At 40.4% G+C, this 23,122-nt stretch overlaps 1 protein-coding gene across 3 annotated transcripts in view; it reads right to left on the bottom strand.

Moving 5' to 3' along the window:
* PARD3B (par-3 family cell polarity regulator beta) overlaps nt 1-23,122 on the bottom strand; it is a 432,753-nt gene that overhangs the window by 62,090 nt on the left and 347,541 nt on the right. For all 3 annotated transcript variants that reach the window (XM_042783978.1, XM_042783979.1, XM_042783980.1), the window contains one exon: nt 20,248-20,544. In XM_042783978.1, the coding sequence (XP_042639912.1) occupies nt 20,248-20,544 (297 nt within the window). The remainder of the gene's footprint in view (nt 1-20,247; nt 20,545-23,122) is intronic.

Raw genomic sequence — 23,122 nt, 5'->3', positions numbered from 1 at the left:
CAAAACCACCTCCTCTGATGTGTCTAGGTCAGTATCCCTCCTTCCAGCACTCCTTGAGACCCATCTCTCAGAAGCATTTCACAAAGCAGCCTGCCAGTAATGATGAGGCTGCAGGTGACATGGCACACCCAACAGCCCTTCTTCCTTTCTGTGCTGGTTCAAATGAGCGTGTTCATGTCTATCTAATGCACTAACAGGGTGTTAAACTTGCAGTGGCAGTAAACTTCTCTCTACTCTGAAGCACCCACTTTTGTCCACAACTCTGCCCATGCCCAGCACCCCTCCTTTGTTCTCCCCATCCTCTAGCTGCTCCAGCAATTCTGCCTCCTCTCTGTTCCTATTCTTGTCCTGCCCCTCCATGGCATTTCTTAGGATTCTGCATTCAAATCAGCTCACCCTTTCCCCTGGAAGGTGGGGCGTAAGGGCAAGGGGACGCTGATCACACCCCATTCACCTCATCCTTCATTCCTGCACCAGGAACCTCTCTGGTTCCTGCAGCCAGGAGAACCTACTACTGGAAAAACATGTCTAGGCTCTGGCAGTTCAGGACGAGCACTTTTGGTGAAGTCAGCAGCCAAGTTTCTATCATCTGTGTGGGAAGTACTCTAAATCTTACAACTTAGTCAAATTGTCAACGTTCAAGGGGTGGCAAAAGGCACAGTCTGGTATAAGACTAGGCTGTGTTCCCTTCCTAAATATAAAGCTCCTATTCCAGCGTATGGAAAGACTACAGCTTCTTATTGAAAGAATCATATGCTTCTTATTTTTACTTTTTACAGAGACAAAATAACCTCTTGTCTTCTCCCTCCAGGCCCCCCCAAAACAGCTGTCATCATGTTCCATAAGATTTCAGCTTTAGCACACCTCCTACATAGGCATTTTCAACCCAAATGGTTGAAGACTGGTTATTAACAGGTGGAAATACAGTTTTCCAATGGAAGTCAGGCCAGCAACTCCCCTCGCACAGCCAGCGCAGTCGGGGTTTGTATGGCTGTTCCCCTCCCTGCCCCACAGGGCTGCACACTCCCTGGCCCAGCGGCTGGCTGCGTGTTCCTGAAGGCAGCATAAAGCTGGTTTGCTCCTGGCACCCATGGGATGAGCACTGAACAAAAACCACCACAGCGCCTTTGAGGTACAGCCTGGTAAGCACATAGTACTCCTGCATGTGCTCCAGGTTAAGCTGTAGTCAGCTTAATGAGAGACTTAATTGATGAGTGCTACTTCCTTCGCTTGTCCATTAAGATAAGTACAGCACATGGACATTTCAACCCATCAAAGACGAGAAAATGCATTAATTTTGGTTTTCTTAGAGCTGTTAATAAATCTGACACTGTCTGGCAGTTTTCTTCATTTCCTACCATTTGACAGATACTGTGATCACAAGTTACAGAAGATGTTTTTCCTCTGAAATTATCACTCTGGTAATACAAGCCAGAAGGAAACTTTATCAAGATACCAAGAAGCTGGGTATCGTTTTTATTTTTAACTTTATGTGGATGGTTTGTGAATATCTCAATGTGATAAAAAATAAACTCCATCTAGTACTACTAAACATACATATACACACACACACATTACAAATGACTGTATTACAGCAAATAATCACACTGTGTATTAGTAAAAGTCAGTATTTCTCTCATATAACCAGACTGGCTCTACTTAGACCTCTCTTTACTGTAAGAATTCCTGGAACTGTTTTCTTCCTCTTTCTCTCTCTCAAATTGACATTTGTATGGAATCAAGAAAAATCTTCCTTAATAATTTTTCATTACTAATGGCTTTTTTTGGTATGTGTATTTGGGAGGAGGGAAGGCAAAGGGCAGGAAAAAGGAGCTTTAAGTGCTCTGCAAATGATCCTCCTGAATCTGGGCCTCATAAATCCTATCAAATGTTATATTTCATCAATAGGCTGGAAAAGCTTTTTTCTCTGCAATGATGAAGCCTGGCTTTAAAATTTATGGTTTCATTTTAGAAATGGACTATAAAAAGAGTCTGACTTAGCTGTCTATCAACTGTAGCTGACATTAGCAAGTTAGGCGTGGACTTTCACAGTGTTATATGTATTTTTTATTTATTATACATGTACATACATACATATAGAGATATATGAGGACATGTATATATCACTGTGGGTTTGTGCAAGCATAAGTGCACAGTTCACTTTTTTTATTATTTTGTCTTAAAAGAACATTTTCTTTGCAAGAGGTTTTGAGATATTCAGCAGATTAGATTGCTAAGTGATAAAAGCGTCCAGACCAGAGTTGGCTCAAAGATCTGCAGCAACACAAGCAAATTGCATTTTGCTGCCCAAATGATCGAGATAGAGTAGTTTATTTTGTTCTCATTCGTGGGGTGGTAAAATGCAATTCAGCAATGGCAGAGCAAGTTTCAGGGGGAGGCAGGGAAGGTTTCAATAGGCTGTGGAGAAAAAAAGAGGAGTGCAGGAAAGGACCAAAAGGTTTTAAGTGGGAGAAGACAATTAGCAAAGGACTGATAGACTGAGGAAGAGGGAGTGCAGAACTTCTGTACCTCTCATGCATGGGGAGGGAGACAGACAGACAGCCTCCCCTGCCTCTGTGCAAATCTCTAGCTCTACTCTCTTCCACAAGACCTAGGAACAATTTTGACTCCCCAAAGAGCCACTCCTACTTGCTCTCCTGCACTCCCTGGGGAAGAAGAGTGCTGAGAATATGTCTCTGATTCCTGTTGTTGCCACCACTGATGGGATCCGTGTGGGTGCCACAGCTGTCCCCTGCAAGCCCAAAAGCTTCCTCTGGCAGCCACAACAGCAGCTTCCTCAGATGGAGGAGGAGACAGTCTGTGCACGCTGCCGAAACACCCACTCCTCTCCTCCCTCACCACCAGAGCTGGAGGTCTGCAGCCAGTGACTACTACTTAGTCCTCCCTACGCTTAAAAGCAGCCTGAAAGGTAACCCTTCTAATAGAAGCATTACTGCTCCCCAAATTCCTCACGCTTGAAAAAGCAAGCCACGTTTAAAATAAAAAACAGATAAATGAAGTGACATAGCTGCAGCTGGAGAAAGTGAAGCTCCACTCTTAATATAGGGGAGGCCATCTCTCTCCATCTGCTACAGAAGAACCTAGTTTCCTAACTCAGACAATTCATGATGGATTATGTGAAAACAGCAAAACAGATCATGCTGTTGAGGAATTATATGAACTGAACAGAAGACCAGTTAATCAAATCTCATGTAGGATGGTTATTACTATGTGTTGCCATCGCTGCTGCTGAGTCCAGCTGTAGCATCAGTTTTGGTGGCAACACATAGGAAAACCTGAAAGTCCTGTTCCTCATTATAAAACAGGGAGAAATCCCACCCTGGGGAACACGGTCAAAGCTGAGTGAATACTACAGAAAAGGTTGGCGGGAAGCAGCTAATGGTATTCTGAATCAAGACCAAGAAAACTAATCTCTTTTTCCACTGCCTCTATTTCATAACATGATCAAATAAAAGAACCCATCATTGATACTGAGGATGGGTTTATACCACGGCCTCAGTTCCCTTCTGAAATTCTCTGTTGGGAGGATATTTGCCAAGGTTCCCGTCACCAGCCTGCGAGGAGGGCAGCACCCCGGCTGCAGCTCCCCTAACACACCCGCTGCAGGGGCCTCCTCTGACCACGGAAGAAGGCTGGCTCTGCTCCCCGGGGTCAGCGATGGCACACACGAGCAAGGGATAATCACTCATTTGGTAGTAGAAAGCAGGGGAACAAGGTAAGGGAAATACCACCCATCCACATTCTGCAAATCAAAATGTGTTCTGCTTCTAGCGCTAATTTTCCACTGTAAGTATACAAATACATGATGCTTACACAAATTTATGGAAATAAAGAGGAGCTGAAACTGAAAAAGGGGTACTTGTATTAATGAAGAGTATCAAATCTTGATCTACATACAGCCCATCTCTGTAATTCTACATTTTTTACTGGAAGGAGGCATATAGAAGTGTCATATCACATGAGCAGAAGTTACTTAAAGATGATCTCAAAACGTTTCAGTGTCATACAAGTTAACTCCATTTAACAATGAAATTCAGGACACTAAAATAGTATTGACATGATAGTGTCTTCAAATACAAACACACTCATCCCATAGCAGATCAAGAATATTTCAAGCACTACACTTTTTTTTCCACAGTTTTCCTGTCTGTTTCTCCTCAAACATTGCAAAATAATCAAGCAATTCAGCTTTCCCTGTAACTTTTGGACTTTTTCAAACCTGAATTAACTCTTTTACACACAGACATCTTTTTGCCAGTTTGTAAAGAGAAGCTCCTGGTACTGTTCAAATCCTTAATTTTTTCCCTTTTATAAATCTTTTCATCTGACTTCCCCCTCCCCCAAAAGGACGCTTTTTTAGTGTTGTTATTTCTTCTTCTTTCCTTGCCTCCTTATTTCCCCAACTCTTCCCTGAGACTCATCTCCTGATTTTTTTTTTTTGTTTTTTGCTTGAGCTCTTCTGAAACCCTGACCGGTTTACAGAGAAAAACCCAGAGCTCAGAGGCTAATGTTTTACCCCTTACTCACCATCCCGTATCTGCCTGCAGTCAACAGTAACCAGAATTCATCATCATCATCAATGGATTTTCAGTGACATGCATTGTATTTGCTCAGATAATGGCCCCATATATTGCCTTTGAAATGGGGGTGTGACCATTACTTAGGGATGTTCTCAAGAGTCAGTAATTGGCATGTCTGAGGGACATTCTGGATCCATGTTTTGAAGGCAGACCTGAAGAAAAGCAAGCTGTGAAGACTTTTTGGATAGTACTGTGCTCTCAGAAGGACACACCAATATTAACCTAAGCACATCACCTTGGGATTGGAGCAGGCCATTTGCTAGCTGGTTTGGAGCACAGGGGAGCAACAGACATACGCTGCCTCTGAAAGGTCAGGCAAACACATGAGGGTACAGACCTTTCCAAATTCTGTAGCGAGGGCCAGGCTAAAGAATGTAGGCTGGAGTGGCCTCACTCGAGCTTCTTACAGGTATCTTTCTTACCTCCACACAGTTTTGGGATGGCCTTCAAATCTTTCAAGACTGCCTCAGGAGCACCTGCAGACAAAACACCACTGCAACGTCCCTGTCAGAGGTACAACTCTCCTTGCAATAGGCTCTGCACAGACGCATAATAAAAAGACAGTCCTGTTCCCACACACAGCAGAACGATGCAAACAGTAAAAGCGGGTGGGGGAGTGCAGGATAATATGGAAACAACACTGGTCTGTGGGATGCCTGACAGCGATATTTGGTGTTTCAGGAAGGAGGCAAATGTAACATGCCTATACAGACTACAAAAACAATTTCAGAGTTTATGGGCCTCTCTGCTCTTTAAAGTCACTACAGACAGACAGTATACCATTTTTTTTTATTTAAAAGAATTAACAACTTGATAGAGTGAGTGGCCAAATAGGACTAAGCCACTTTGGTGCCAGGTAACTATAAAAAGTGTGTACAGAATACCTGTGAGAATTTAGCCTCCAAAATTACTATTTCCAGTGTAGGATAAACATCCATTCACTTCTCTAGTCCCCAACCTTAACTGAGTGCCAAGTGAGCATAAATGTGGATCACAGCCTCCATTGCTGAAGCAGGAAGCAGAGAGATGGAGAAGCTGCATCCAGTCCAGCTCTGTACTCTTGTCCCACCTGGACAGAGGAAAGCAAGACAGTCCACCAACATCTGGGAGAAGGAGAGAGCACTTCCATCTGCTATATTTTTTCTGCAATGGCCAAGGTTTAAAACCCCATGGATGTGCATTATTACTGACTTAAGTACAGTGACCATAAGATTTTTCCTTCCCTCATTTTTCTCCATTCAAGTATATTCTCCACTAATGCACAAAATTACTAATTTTTTTCGCATCTAGTTCACTGCTCCCCATGGGATAGACATTAAAATTGATTCATGAGTACACTACATTTACAGGCAAAAGTGGGAATGGTGAAAACCCCTCCCCATCATGTCCCTCTCCAGGAGGGAGTTTGAGACACATAGAACAAAGGACCCTCAAATCTTCTGGCATACAGCTTAGAAACCAGAATGTGATTTCCAGTCTGTATCTCTTGTTTCATTACAGAAGATATGGCCCTTAAAACAGACAATTATCTTTGACCAGTGATGTTTTAGGCTCTAGCTTTTAGTTTTTTCTGTAGATTTCACACTGCCACAGGCGACTTCCCTCCCTCCAATTTTGCCTGCCAACCCCAGCTGCAGAAGTGAAGATACCTACAGGATTCAGGCAGCTGGAGAAAATACAAGACCCTGGCTCTCAGGCCTCATCTGTGTTTCACTCCTTTCACTCCTGAACATACCTTGGGATTTGACAAAGTCATGCTTATCAGACAGATCAGCAGATACCCTGCTATCTGTGTTGTGGTGCAGAATTAGGTCAGAAGAGCACTCTGCCGGCTTGTGTTTTGCTGTTTAATCCTGCATAGAGTAGTCATGGAGACAGCAATAAAGGACAACTCATCACACTAACCAAATCCTTCACCTACTAATCCTGGTCAATTTTCCAATCTTGAGATGAAAATGAAATAAAAATCATACATTACTACTATTTAACTGCATATTCCAATAGTATAAATTTATGAGAATACAACAGAGTCCAGGAGGCAAATTTATTTTATGAAAATATATCATGTTCAAGGGCAAACTGAATGTTATAAAGTCTGAAGAATGGTTTTTCTCCACTTTTAAGCTGTCTTCTTCTGCGATGCCATAGCTGGGTCTTCCAGCTGGCCTCACCAGATGGCCACATTGGCCACCATCAGAATGGCAGTCTGGAAACAAGTGCCCTACAGCCTTGCCTCAGCATCTTGGCTGGAATACACTGAGGCAGCAGTTCTGTACTCATAGTTCAGAGATATTCCCAGCGCACTTGCTTAAGAATTCCTGAAATTTGTGAAGAGATTAAAGCCAAACTTCTGGTCCCATAGAGGTCAGGGAAAATAACAGAATGTTGCTTACTGGCTTTTAAATGTTAATCATCACTATTCACACTAAAACTTTGTTACACTAAAAACAACCCCTCCACACACCAGCACACAGTATGAAAATCTGCTTAAAAGTAGTATTAAAAAAAAAAAAAGGGAATTTTCTCTTAAGCTGTAGGTAAGTTCAGCTGTGGAGGATTCCAGCACCTACACAGAATTTTTGGTTTCATGGAGGCTGTGCAACCATTCCTCCTCTTGCATACAACTGTGCAAATCAGTGTGTTAGTGATGCTTTTGCAAAGAGGGTTTGACAACAATAGAGAATCCCCAGCCTGCTAAATAAGAAGTGACAACTCCATTTGAAAGCTGTCTCTGGATGTGTTTTATGTGCAGAAATTATCTGTGACAGTTCAGATCAAAATAGAGTTTTCATTTCATGTGGGAGGTAAATGGACGATAGAATAGGTTACTTTAAATGCTGTAGTCTAGTCCAATTAATGTTTCAGACTTTTTTTGTATGGATTTCTTCCATATTCTATGCTCTAAACTTTGGGGTAAAAAAATGTAAAACTTGTTTTGTCAATAGCATGATGCAAAGAACAGGCCAAAAGGTAATAAAAAGTGGTTAACAAAAACAGTCATGCAGAAGTATGGCAAAAAGGCTCAAGTTACAGTAATCTGGCTGTGCAACTAATAAGTACAAAACATTAAAGAAAACATCACTTCATCATTCTTTCAGGGAGAACCAGGCAGGGGAATCAGTTCTGATTTCCCACCTCAATCAACAGAAATTTTGCCACTTACTGTGATGGAAACGGGACTTGCACATCAGTCTTCCTTTTGAGCAGCAGACACAAATCCACAGGCTATCATTTGCTTCTTAGATTGTGCAACATAAATTTACAGTTTCTAGCTTATGTAACTAGACCAATGACACAATTTGTACTTTAAAAACATGTCAGATCCAAGATACTGCTTTGACCTCTGATGCAAGGTTGTGGATTTTCATGTCTTCCAGAACATCATACCTGCTGATTCTTTCAAAGATATGCCCCATTAAGTACTAGGCATGCTATGTTACTGGAAATAAGGCAGGATACAATATGAAAGCATTAATGATTTCATCTGTTCTTGTATCCTTTTATGTACTGCAGTAACTGCTGTGATCCTATCGTATGCAGTGACTATCATGTGTTACTACCTACAACTACAGAAGAAGCATTCACTACCAAATGTATGTGTTTATCTATATTCAGATGTGAACTGTCACTTTTCTTCCCAGTAAACACACATTCACATTTGTTACCTGCAAATCAATCAGTTGTTTCCTGACCCATTTTAAAGAAATGTGTTTTCTTGAAGGTCTGGAGCCACTGCTATGTTACTCAAGCACAACAGTGGTTCTCATGTAAAACTGAAGGGAGCTCTGCTGATTCAGTGCCTGTAGCTTCCTAACTATCTTTTTTAAAGTAGATGGAGAAACCAGTAGTTCATACATTGCTTTTTAGTTGTGAGCACAAAGTATTGTTAGGAGAGAAGCTATGGACCCACAAGTGAGTGATCTCATCCCAAACAAGGGCCCACAAACCTTACATAATCTATTTTGTTTATGCCACACATTAAACAATGCATATTTTGAATCTTTTCTGAAAAACAGCATTTTTATTGGCATGATTTTAAATTTCCACCCACTTGGAAGAGCAGGTGTCTTTGTGTATCATTTTTCAACCCTGGGAATAAAGAAAACATTTAGAAAACATGTTAAAATTGTTTTTGTAAAGTCAGGGGACATTAATTTAAGGTTCCATGGGCATTACAGAAGAACAGATCTCCACTATAAATGCACTGAGCTAGTACAAACATTAACTGAGACAAAGCATTCAGAAGATATGAGACCTCAGTATCTCTATCGGCCAAAGACTGAACACTGGTAATCTTATTCCTCAGAGGCAGGTTTTAACACAAAAGAGAAATTAACATCTATCTATGCACGAGGGTCTTGAAAAGAAAACCAATGGAACAATGAAGCTGCTCAGACATCTGGTATATTTGCCATAGCTAATAGTAATGAGATAGCAGGCAGAGCGCAGATTAAAGGCAAAAAGGTATGAAGGAATACTGATAATCATTTCAGAAGCCACACAGGCATGTAAAAAAACACCCGTACTCTGACTAATAAGTCTAAATTTTGGGAGGAATTCTCAAGCACTTATTATATTTAGATTGATAATCTATTTGTAGCAGTGCTCAAAGAAAGAGAATTAGACTTCTGCCTATTCAGTTTTGGAGCCAGAACATGTCACTAAGTGCAAGAGACTTTTCAAGCTCTGTAGCAAAGGGGTCAAAGCATCACCACTGATGCAGACAGTGGTATTTACAGAGAAAAGGAGGAAAAGATCAATCCCTTCCCCCCAGTCCTCTTTACTCTCCCTCTCTGAAGCAGCTGCTGCTTACACATTGCCATTGTATTCAGAGGCACAAAGTAACTGCCTCCTGTTTTTTTTTTTTCAAATCAGGAACAGCAGAAGATGTTAAAAGAAGAAAACACCACCTTTAGTCAGGTGAAGGACTTTAGATTGCTTGTAATTTGTGTACTGACAATCAATAACAATTAGGAACAGGTTTATTGCTCTGATGATGTTCCCCAACCCTCCTCCACAACCTCACATCCCTTTGTCATGTTATGAAAGTATCTGCTGATGTGTAAAGCAGGGACTCCAGCCCCAGAAGGCCTCCTCTGTCATTACCCAAGAGCAGAGAAGAAGCAACCTAGGTCCCCTGGTCAGCAGCACACTTACAGCATACAAGTGTTCAATTAAAGCAATCCTTTCAGACAATTACTGAGCATTATGGTGACTCAGGCATAGAAAATAGTTGCCCTCTCCCCATCTCACAGGACAGACCATGTTTTGAACGTGTTTTCATCCCTCTGAAGGTGTGTTGTTGCTCACTTTTCAATTGCCAGGCCATGTACAACAATTCCATTAGAAACATGCTCTATGCTTAAACTTACAGGCCAGTCTTCAAATAATTGTTTTGCATGCATTTTATGTAAATACCATAATGATCATTTGTGGTTGATTCCCATGTACAAGGTAATAACCGTATCCAGGACTAAGTAGGCATCAAAGCCTAAGGATGTAAGTGTTTGTAACAGATAAACTCCACAGCTGAAGGACATGTTCTAGCTAAAACTGGTTTGAGAAGAAATGCCCCTAAGATACTATTATGCTGAAAAATTTAAGATTAAAATATTAAGTGAATGAAGACATTAAACCATAAATATGGGTCAAAGACTGAACGATAAGACGTCGTTTGAAACATTAAAACATTGGTTGCCTCTTTCTCATTGTTCCTCACTGCTTCCGAGTCACTGGAGGGAAAGTGCTAACAACCTCCCAGAGTGCAAATTCGAAAGGACTGTGACACTGCACAAGTGTCACACTGATCTACGGGTACACAAGTGGGAAACTGGAGAGAAACTGGAAAAAAATAAAGATGACATTTATTGCACTACAAGTATGTTATATTTATTTAATTTTTAGCACTTTCTAGAGATATCTCATACTCCTCTTCTATCTTTTCTACCATGATTTTTTTTTTTTTGGTTTTCTCCACTTCAGCTTGATGGAATGAATAAAATGAAGGCAGCTACTTGTTTTGCAGGCAACTGAAGAGTATAAAATCTTTCATGCAATCACTCTGCACTGCTTTCTAAAAATGGCCTCCAGGCATCAAGGACAAGTTAGTGATAAAAAAAGATAACCAGCATGGTTATCTGAAGCAACATAATTTTCTCATGTCCCTCCATCCCAATGAAAGACCTCAGTTTCTCTCAGATGCAGGCCACAATGTAGTTTAAGGCAAGTTATTTATTTCATTTCCTATGACAGTCTAACATCACTCTCCACAAAATAATCAGAATTCTCTTAGACCACCTGAAGATCAATACTGATGCCTTGATCAATGTCAAAAAGTGCTCTGCTGCTGCTTGGTCTGACAGAGAAACTGCTCCTTAGCCACAGTGCACGTGGACTCCATATGGTGCCATGTCTCCTTGTGGGTAAGTAAGGATAGTCACAGTGTTTCAGAGTATATACCAACTTAACTACATCAGAAGACTTGAGATGATGAAAGAATAAACTATTTCTTGGCTTACTATGACCCCTTGGATTGCTGTCTGTGCCAGTGGACTTGTGATCGTGGATTGAAAAATAGCACGTTTTAGAGTTTGTCATTGACTGTATGCTCTGCACAGCTGTCAGACAATAATCACAATTATTCTCTTTTTATTCAGCATCCTGTTGCCTATTAAGCCATTTCCATCACATCTCATCAGTCCTCCCAATATTTTTGCTAACACAATGTTGAGTGATTTTCAGCTTTTCAAACAGCATCAATCCTTACAGTTTTCTGGTAACCAAAAGATCTCATTCATGCTTCTGCCTGTACCTGCTGTCAGCAATGCTGCTTACTAAGTGCTTGGGTAACCTTTCACCACTGGCATCTTGAAACAAGCAGGGAGCAAGGTCCTAGCCTCTTTTTAGGAGAAGTTGTTTTATCTTGTTATTAGATGCTTGAACCCTCCATGAGAAGGTTCCCATTGACTCATTCTGAGGTCAGATCTATGGCCCCGTTAGATCTTTTATATCTTATTATGCTGAGAGCTAAGTTACTCAGTGGAACAGAAGAATTAAGATTAGCAGAAAAATCTTAAAGATCTGCCAGTGTAAACCCCAAGTAAACTAGGACTGCAGAAAAATGTGTACGGCAAGAATTCCCTACATCTTATAGACATGTAGAGTTGACAACAGTTTCCACTGTAAGGTTTCTACTACGCACTTCAGCTGTATGAGTACCATACAGATCTAAGTACTCTGCCTAGACATGAGCAGCCGTACTGAAAAATCCTACCAGAGTTACTGCATTATTCCTGGTGGTCTGAGGTGTGCCCCATGGCTCCCTGTGCTGCAGTCATCTCAACTGGTTTAAGAGTTTCCTGTTGAACTGAGAAAACCAATCGAGTGTTTATTTTGAGAATCTATGAGAAATTGTGGGATGTTGCTTGAAGACTTTCAAGACTCAGTAATGCTTCTCACTGCTTAATGAGGAGAAGGGCTGAGGATTGTCTTACCTGTAGCTCAGAGGAGACTGTTAGCACAAGTCTCACTGACCTTGGATAACCTCAAAGAGAAGTGAAGACACTGAAAACACTTCTCATGACTCCAGTCAGCCTACAAGCATTTTCCCTGTAACATCTAAGAGTCAATTCTTCATCCTTACCAGACAGGTATCACTGCTCTCTTAACTGGAGCTACTTAGCATTTTAAAGCAGTCCAGTGATAGTGTTCTTTACCCCTCCTCCAAACTTAACCCTTTGTCCATTACTTTAAGATTTTTGGGAGACAATTCTTTTGTTTCCCATTAAACTTTGACTATTTTTTAAAAAGAGTGTAATCAGAAGCCACTAATTTATCTCAACAAAGGAAAAAAGTCAGGACAGAGCTTGCTGTAAGCTCATGTCATCACCCAGAATCTGACCATACGGATGCTCATACATATGAGCTGGTCTGCGTTCCTCATGTCCAACCTGGTCTACCTCCAAAGAAGACAGATAAATCGTATGCACAGACTTAAAAGTCTAACACAACAAATTCCCATACCCTCATTTACTCGTCAGTTTTACTAAACCAAGATTATCTCTACAATGAAAGAAAGAATTTATTTATTCCATTTAACTAGTAGCAGCTAGGAAAAAACTTAGGAGAGGAATTTTTGAAAGTCATGGTTTTGGATAGAGTGTGAGTTCCCTGAGGTCAGCAATGTATATTCATCTTACACTGGGCTACACAGCAAAGCTTGCACGAGGCCAAGTCACCAGGGCTTTCTCTGGAGCTACTTACATAACCAGAAGCTAGGAGATTGCAAGGCAAAATGACTGTGTCAGGAATTGGGGGAAAACCAGCAGAGAGTTAATAAAAAATTGTGAACTGGGCTGAGAGAAAGGGTAAACAAAAGAAAAGCAAACAGTTTCTTGGCAAAAGACTTGCTGGAAGGACAAGCCTCACAACTGTGAGCAGCATAACGACCTTCTGCCTGTTGTTTCTCTTCAATCAGGGAAATGGGATTAGGTTAACATTCATCATTTAACCAGAACTGCAGTAAAGAATAAACCTGACTGAAAACATACTTTTTTTTTTTTTTTCCTTAGCTAGAACAACTCTGCAAGGCTAATGATGGGGCCAAAGAGACTCATTCTGACAGAAGACAACCTGAAGCAATGTAAAGCTGGGCATTTTGAAAACCCTAAAGTGTATGAAGTAGAACAGACGACTGGAGAGTAGTGGGAAAATAGAACTGCATCAGATTTAACCATGTCCCTTACACTTTAATAAGATTTAGAAATTTTATTTAAGATTACCAAATTCTCAGAGGGAATGCATTTCTCTGTACTGCTACCAGACAACTATTAATTAGGAAGAAGAAAACACCGTACACAATGCTATATCCATCTATATTGTGTATCCAGTAAGGTAGACTTCCTTGTTCAAGGAAAATATCCTAGTTACATTGCTTGACTGCTAAATGGAAATACCACATGCTATTAGGGTTTGCACTTTAAGTATGGAAGTGACTGGCCTATAAACAAGACTTTAACAGTTTCTCTTTTGAACAACTCTGACTGTTTAATTAATCTTCAGCCATTAACCATTCATTTAAAATGCCACTTACAAAATCTTAATTTTGCACATTATCAGCTGGTTCACAAATAACTATCTATGAGCAGAAGTGTAATGATCTTCCTCTCTCTTTCTTGGAGCCTACCAGCCTGACTTCTTAATTAACCACACACACATATTAGCATTTAAAATTAAATGGTGTTTTGTTAAAAAAAAAAAAATATTGTGCAGAGAAAAGTTAATACATACACACATTATTCTGCTGCTCATTAAAGGAGCAAGTATGAGCTTTTGGTCAAACGACATCCTGCATAAGACAGAATTTAGCATTTCTTGCTCACACTAGGAAATACGCTATGGCAGGAACACATGGAAGGCCATATGATTTCATTCCAGCTGCATGGACGATCTCATTTTGTCTTTATTTGTACATTTAAGAGGCTGACAACACCATCTGCATTTTGCTCTGCATCCTCTGGTATGGTCTCATCTTCCAGTAACAGACCTGCTCTTTCTCCAGGGACCTATCTTTTGCATTTGCATCCAAACGACTGAAAGAATGGGACATTACCAATAAATAGGCAGAATTAACGTAAAATAATTCCATGCAGTAATATATCACATAAGAAATGACAGGGCTGGAGGGGAAAAAAAAAACCCAAACCTGAATGCTTAACACAGCTGCCAAAGCTCAGGCTTACCAGCATCTGCAGAAGGACAGTCACAAGGGAGTTGTGGGAGTGCAGTATATAAAATTTTACACTTCTGTCAATAAGTGAGGTGATCCAAATGCAAACCCTAGCAGGCAGGATGCACGCAGGCAGATTTGTGACTATTCCTGACAGCATTTATTTCTACTGAAGAATGCATGGCCTTGAACAAGCATGCACACATTACATGGCAGCAGCAGCTCTGCTCTGGTTAAAGTTTGACAACTTCCTTCTGTTAATACATGCTCTAAAATGCTCAGGCTCACCTGAGTTCCATAAAATCTGGGGTTTCAATGAGAAGTGAATGATAGGGCTAGGGTCCCAAAGCTGGAAGGATCTGGATGAGGGGTTCCTGGGAAATAGCACTTTGAACTCTATCTGTAAAATAGTTTTTCTTGAATGCTATCAGTAGATATTTTTTTTTCCATATAGGTGGGAAATAAAACCATGGCTCATTTAAACATATCCCAAGAGATACAGTCACTTAACATTTTCACTAGTTAGCACAGTGAGTACACTGCACTCATTCATTCTTTCTGAGGAAGAAAATTGCAAATAGTATCATCAGCAGAAAACCACAGTACAAGTGTAACTCCAATGGCACAACGTACATTCCTGTGGAACTGGTGGCCAAAGGGGCTTCCATGAGCAGGACAGCTCTACTAAGAGCCCACAGGAACCACTGAACCTCTGCTGTATTTGCCAATGCCAGTGTGAATTTAACTGTTGTCAGAAATCTATCAGCCAGGAAGGACAGTAAATTGTCAAACCTTAAGCTTCTGGTTTTAACATTATAGGGAAGAGTGATCGGATCGCAGCCGAAGGTTCAGAAGGCCCTGTGGTACATTTCAGAAGGAATAAATTCCAGAGGAATCAGAGGAGACTCTCAGGGGATGTAGGGTAGTATAGGACAGGGAAACAGCATAGATGATTTTAGCACACCAAGCAGAAGAGACTATATGGTAAGAGAGAGTGCATGCCTCACTTGGATTTGCCACAAATCAAAATATTCCAATGCATGACCATAATTCTCTTTCCACTGTAACACAAGGTGCAGTGGCAAAGGGTATGTAAATATTACACAGCCTCATTCAATAATCATTCCTAACTAAAGGTCCATCCACTCCTGCAGCAGTGGACTGCTTTTTTGCTAGTCAGTAATAGGTGTTGTAAATGGACACACAGTGAGCAATGCCCACAGTACTTTGAACTGAGAACAATAAAACTTCAGTTTCTGGCTTATGAGACATATAGGGCTAAGTAACATACCTGGGCAACCCTAACTTGCCTTTTTTGAACAAATCCTTTTCTGTGCAGCTCTGGATTCCTATGGCCTTGGATTAGAGCAGGATGGGAGTGACCTACAGCAGCCCAAAAGACAAGCATTTAACCTGCTTTTTAGTAAGAAATGATCCCTTTGCTAAATCTCAAAACTCTGGAGCCCTTTTACTCTCCTCTCAGGCTTACACATAGCTTACATTTGCCATCTGGTTTCTCAGGACACACACAGCAATTTTTTCCTTTGATCCCTTCCAGGGAGGGGCAGACTGCTCCATGTCTTGCCCCTCTCTCTCATGACTCTGGCCAGCTCTCAGGGTGGGATGTGAGGGGCAGAGTCAGAGTTGTGCCAAGGTTTGGGTTTCATTTCCCCATTTTCAACTTTGTATGCTGCTAGATTGAACATTCTGGAAAAGTGCAATTTTCCATAAGGAACCTTTCACCCTGAAATAAGAAAGATCAATTTTTCAATTAATTAATTAACATTGTAGAGTATAAGATCTTGCACAGTGGGACCCAGCATAGCATCTCCAAAACCAGAAAGCTGGATCAAACTGGGGCTTTGGACTCTACTCCTATGTAATAAAACAGTGTTGGGGTTTTTTTATTGGTATTTTTTAAAGTCTGCAACAAGATACAGCTCTGACTATTCTCACTAAACAAAGGAAAACTGTTCGTTTTTGTCAGACCAGCACTTTGAAATTCCCCAAGATAAGGCACATAAATAAATGAAGAATTATACTTGGCAATGAGTTTGGCATCAGACTTTAAATGTTTCATAGTTCTGGGCTGAGGAAATAAATTGTGCAAATTCTCTAGAACCTTTCCGGAGATGTACGCGGGGTGTTTGGATATACTTGACAGCACCATGTTCAAAGGAGGAAAAAAGAGGAAATTGCTTATTCGAAACATGAGAAAGGGTTGCACCATGTGACATGCCTGACATTTAAGTGATAACAGTGTTGTGCATATGCTCTTTTGGCTTTGGTCTGACACCTAGGCTCTGCCATGGTGCAACTTAGCACTGTCATGGTACAGCCTTGATGACTAAACTCAGAGAGATGTGACTTACCACTCGTTTCAGGAACATATGGGCCACAGATCACCCAGTCTCTGTTGCAGGCTGGGGAATTGTGTAACGTCTCAGGCAAAGACCCTGCGAGTTCCCCAGCTGCACAAGGTGGCTGTGCAGGCTGCACCATCCTTTGGGATGCCATTTGCATTACAGAAAATTGTGGCTAATTAGAAATAAACAGAAAAATGCTTGATTTACAAAGAAATGTGTGATTTTTGCCAGCTTTTTTTTTTTCACTCTCTTTAACTTAACATTCACAGAATACACTGATCATGCTAATGCTTTCACTATATTCATTAATAAGGACAATTTACATTTATATAGCACCTCTCTTAGTTAAGAATTCCAAAGCTTTCAGCAAAATATACACAAAAAATTACATCTATTTCACTGAATATAGTCATCGTCGGAATGAAAATCAACAATTGTGAAGCAGTGCAGAAGAACGTTACACAACAGTTGCAAATAAGACACAAAGCAAACCCCTCAAAAACCCAAAGCAAAAAACCCCTGAGATGCCAGATGCAAGTGTAGGTAAAGGGGACGTTAGTATGCAAGCAGCAGTGCGAAGCAGGTCTGTGTGTGCCCTGAGGGGCAGTGCTTGGAGGCAGCAAACACACTTCATTGTGACTAAAGCAACAGATTTCATATATGTGCAGCCTATTGCTTTTCTGTGTACTGAGGGAGATTCTCAGTTTAAACTGCAAATCTACTTAGAATAATGAACCAGGAACACTCGATGGATTCCGGTGATGAGAAAAGGGAAGGTAAGTGTATGCAAATTGTGAACAGTGCTTTTCTGTCCACTAAGCTTCTCCCTTTACAAACTGCCTCCAAATTTTAAAAGGCATTAATTATGTTAATACAGTCTTCTGCAAAAAATAAAAGAAAATAAAAATGAACTTCTTGTTTCAAATGATGAGCTTTAATTCTCTATCATAATAACATATAACTGGAATTGCCAGACTGAAATGAAATCATCTATTCTCTCTGTATTCAAATCCCCCTTCTACCCCAAAACCCATTTACTTTAGTTACTGATCAAGTCTTCGCACACTGTGTTATAAGTTGAGAGTCAGAGGTGGGAGAAAAAGCCATCCATCTAAAGTAAAATTAATAGCAACACTTTGAGAGAGAGCATGCATGCGTTAGCAAGACCAAAGCATGAGCTATTACATGACAAATGTGTTGATAAATGTTCAGCCCTGCAAACACAAAATAACTTTGGTTTGGCTAATAAGCATCCATTATAGCCCTTTCCCATCATTTTGAGGCAGACAAAGTAGTTTTCATAGTTGACCCTTGAAAGCAGATTTGTTTTTGTAATTAACATGTTATCCAGGGGTTTTTCTTTCCACATCTCTTTTTCCTTTCAATACTCTCCCTCTTGCACAGAAAGATTTCCTTGCCTGAAGTTGCCACTACATTCAACAACTCCTGCCTGAGACCTCATGACCCACTGCATAATTTCACGTAAAATTATTCACGTTTGGCACATTTCTGCTGGCGAATAACAACAACCTTTTTGTCTCTGAAACAAATAAAAGAAAGATTTAAAAAAAGAACAAAGGCAGCCTAATAAGAATCCCACATTTCCTATTTTTTCCTAATCTGGTTAAACAGCCTCTATAAGCTTAAGAAATTCAACAAAGTGAAGTTGTTGTGGACTGTTTGTCTTTCAGTACAGAATCAACACAGATGGAACAGACTCTCAGTGTGACCTCTGATCATGGGCTCAGATATAAGGTAACTTTTCTTGCCTGTTAGATGTTTTGGTTTTAGTTTTTCACTGAGTTGTCATGCTACCATGCAATTACAGCTAAATCCACACTAAAATCCAGGATCCCAACACCAAATCCAAACCTGGTTGGGACTTCAATCTTGTCTGCACAGCAAGTCAAGAGTTCTTTCAGTGTAGCTACAATCGCAATACAAACAAATAAAAGAGGCCAGAAGGAAAGACTTGAGCATTTCTTTTTGCTGCATGGAAAAACTGTATAGACCACACTTCAGAACTGATGACACTTATAAAATGTAAAACTATAAAGTCCCAATAAAGCTGAAATTATGAAGCAACCTTTAAGACAATGGCTTATTTCAGTTGAGTTACATCTGTATATACTTACACTTGAAAAATACATGAACCTGAATTTAGACTCCCTCCTGCTGGGAATTCTCAGATCTTTGTTTACTGAGTTAGTATGAACTCAGTTTCTGATCCCTTTGCTATATACAAACGTTCCTGTGACTTAAGTGACAATTGCCTCAAGACTTTTATAGTAAAGCAAACCTGCTAGATAGCAAAAAGATGCGATCACTACCTCTTACTTCACCCTCTTCACTCTTATGCAGTAGGAGAAGAGTTAATAATAAGGAAGAAAAAAATTAGCAATGCCATTATGTTTGGGAAGATCTCTACCATACTGTATTTAGGTGAAAAAGAGAGATACTTGGCCCATTCCCTTCTACAAACTTAGATTTATGTCAGAAGTGTTTTTATTACTATTTATACCAATGACTCAGTAGACATTTTTAAAGTACTATGATGCCACAAACTGAAAACACTCCTATATCTGTGCTCACATATTTCTCCAAAATTAACAAGTGTGGTATCACATAGCACAGATTGAGGCTATGGGAAGCTGCTACAGATTGTAATGTGAACTCAAAGCGTGAACAATTCCTCAAGTTGCCCATGTCTTACTCTGTCAGCTCTTCTTTTCACACAGACTTGTATATCTTGCCTACACACTCATACGCTGGTTTAAAAAACCCCAACATCAATATATTAATGTCATGATAGTAATGAAGTCTTATGCTCTTTTAGCCCCAAATTCCAGAAGCAACCAGTATTAAAATCATCATAATGGTGGGTACATCATCAACTCAGAGGAATTTTCTGTTCTCTTTTTAACCCAGGGAAAGACTTGACCATCTTTCTTTAATACTATCAACCTGGAAGCTTGACAGTAAGGATTAAAAATTGCTCTTTCCTTTCCACTTGGTTACTGGAAAGGCTGTGAAAGGCAATCAGTCTTGTGAAGCCACACTTCACAGTCTGCATAAAAATGCCATGATTCCCAGTCCTCTCCCCAACCTAATTGAGAGTGCATAATATCACACAGCTGGGGAAAACTAAACCATAAACATATGCAATATATCATGCTATCATACAAAACCTGTTACTAACAGGCACTTGATGATCAACAGGATCCTAAAGGATCTGAAAACAGAAATTATTTTTGCTTCAGGGTAAGAACTTTTCCCCATTGAAAGAGGAAAAAACCACTCTCTCAGCAGTCCAGGAATTGGACTGAAGTCAGTTCATTCATTCTGTTTGTGAAATATAGGCTTTTCTTTAATGATTTCTGTTTGACTGCTGTCTTGCTCAAATGCTTTGGCGGTACTACTGCAGCAAAGCATGGTTTCGGTCAAGAGGAAATCTAAATACAGGGGTTTGGGACATTTGAACAGTCCCCCACCTAGCCCCCAGCACCCTCCCCACTCAGCTGTCATCGTTTGTAATGCCAGGTGGCAATATTACCTGTCACCAGGAGTCTGTGGGTAGTGTTGCTTGTTTATTTTTGCATACAGTCCCTCTAAGTGCTCCCTCTCCATCGGTGCTGAAGAAGAGTCACGTGGAAATACAAAGGTTTCTGCTACTGCTGGTGATGATGGCCTGTAGATGCTTGGTGCTGGATATGCCTCTCGGAAATGGTTTACTCTCGCATAATTTGGATCTGCCTCATCATCATCAATGTCAGGTCCTCCAGGACCAGTAGAATAATCACTTAGGCCTCTCAGTTGCTTTTGCCGTAACTCCTGATGCTTTGCACCAATCCTTATAATGAAAAAGAAAGAACAAATATACAGTTGGATCTGCTTCAACAGCAACCATAGACACTGATTCATCACACAAACTTGGAGTGCCAACCCCAAACCCAATTGTTTGGATTGGTCATCATTCTGATGAAAAAAAATAATGCTGAATATAGTGTGGCTTTTTGCAAGTGTATAAACACATGTGCATATGCATGAACACATACAGTTTTAATTCTACACTTACGCTCCATTTTGCAGTTAATATACCTAACCCGATCCTGAAACTTTTTATCTAAATTAGTCACGAAAATTGTTACTGCCCCTTGGTCACTTGACCCACCCACATTCTCCTAAATACATTAACTTGTGAAAAGTGGATTAAATGTGAGTGTAACTGGAGAGATGGCACTGTCATCTCAAAAGAGGGACTGCAGTTAATTTGCTGAAGATCTTTTTTTTTAAATTTTATTTTGGCTACATAAATGTGAAAATCATGCCTTATTATATAGGGGATAGGGACAAAGTAAAACAGCAAAGAAATTAATAGAAACCTGACAGAGATGAATTGGTACATATAAGTGAATTAAAGACTATTACTGGCAGTACTCCACTGTGATAAAGTCTTAAGTGGTATTACAAAATGCTGCTGCTAATCAGGGCCATTGAGTAATCTCTCTGGAATAGTAAAACATATTCAGGTAAATTTCAAACTCAGCTGATATTCAATGATTCAACATTCATGCTGGAGGAAAAAAACCTACAGCAAGGCTCTGTGAGCAAACAACTTCTGTTAACTGCTCGGTTCCTTTTCAACACAGTGTAATTAAACGCAGTGAGATGGATCTGGGAGAATGCTGACCACAGTACATAATAAATAGCATTTACAGAAAATAATGGAGCATGGAGGAAGAAACAAAGAACAGAAGACACATAAAGAGATGCAGTGCCTGACAGAAGAAGTCAACATTTGCTGTTGACTGTATCTGAAGTACAGCAGCAGTGTAGAAAGGACAGTATAGTTTGTACCATAACAAAATAAGTAGAAAGAGTCTAGCAGATTCGGTTACTCCAGTAAAGCATAATATTACTCCGCCTAGTGAAAAATGAAAATGTTCTGGAGAAAGTCTTTAGAAGGCATGGAGAAAATGGTTCCCTAAAGAAACAGAGGTGAGCACACTTGGAGCTTCCTGACAGACAGGAGCTATTAAGTGCAGAACGGGATTCATACCATTTATTTTGTTTCATTAGAATTGTATCATGAAAATAAATGCTAATATTTTTCAAAAAATTTGTAGCTAAAAAGGTTCACAAATAATTCTAATGAGATCAACATGCCTTTCTACACGTGCTTTCCAGTCACACCTCTGTGCTAGGACATATCTAGAGGTGATGCTGGTTTTTAACACTTAAAATGTAGTCATACTTTACAGTGGGATAAGCCTGCGTATGAGCCAGCCCTTGTCAGCTGGAGGGGCACCCACTACCCACCCTGCCTTCCCTCAGTGAAGCAGATGACCTTCCTCCTCTCTAGTACTTGAGTACTGTGTGCAGGCTTGAGCGGCTTGATAAGGCCATCAAACTATTAAGAGTGTGTCCAGAGGAGGGCGACCAAGATGGTGAAAAGCCTTTAGGGCAAGACTTTGGAGGAGTGGCTGAGGTCACTTGGCTTGTTCATCTTGGAGAAGAGAAGGCGGAGGTGTGACCTCACTGCAGGCTACAACTTCCTCATGGAGGGCACTGGAGGGGGAGGTGCTGATCTCCTCCCTCTGATGACAAGCAACAAGACATAAGGAAATGGAATGAAGCTGCATCAGGGGAAGATCAGACTGGACATCAGGAAAAGGTTCTTCACCGAGAGGGTGGCTGGTCACTGGAACAGGCCTCCTGGGAAGTGGGCATGGCACCCAGCCTGTCAGAGTTCAAGGAGTGTCTGGATGACACTCTTTGTCATATGATTTAGTTTTAGGTAGCCCTGCGAGAAGCAGGGAGTTTGACTCAATGATCCTTATGTGTCCCTTTCAAGTTGAGATAGTCTATGATTCTATGCAATATTTTACTATAAAGACCATCTGAGAGAATAATATCTTCCTAACACATCATTTCTGCTTTTCCTCAAGTTCCTGATCCCAGCCCAGTTAGTTAATTTTCTTGAATTTTTCTTTAGGTATCATTTAAAAATACTCACAAAGCCTTAATGTAATTTACTACAGTAGTTCTTAGAAATGAAAGGATGGTAAGAAGAAATAAGCTACAATCCATCTATATCCTTAACACCTCTCAGGCTTCTACACTGAGGGTTCCTAAGAATTCATAAGAATTTCTCCTTTCTTCTTCCAGAAGCTTCTTTTCCCAGCGCAATCACTTCCTCCTTCTGTAACTTTTTATGGAAACTTATGGAGGGCATAGCCTGATGTCAATATGTGATAAATTTGGTTAGTAAGGCACATATTCTCGCTTTTTACTGCTGACTGCACTGGCTTACCTAGCTGATGGCTTCTTGGGACAGTGAGAGTTTAATGGCATTTGCAGAACAATGGGACATACAACTTATTCTGTGTAAAACTAATGGTGACACTGGTACAGACGTTGGTAAACGT

The sequence above is a fragment of the Tyto alba genome, unplaced genomic scaffold, assembly GCF_018691265.1.
Source record: "Tyto alba isolate M040663 unplaced genomic scaffold, T.alba_DEE_v4.0 Super-Scaffold_7, whole genome shotgun sequence".
In the NCBI taxonomy this organism is placed as follows: domain Eukaryota; kingdom Metazoa; phylum Chordata; class Aves; order Strigiformes; family Tytonidae; genus Tyto; species Tyto alba.
This window is presented reverse-complemented; position numbering and strand designations above follow the sequence as displayed.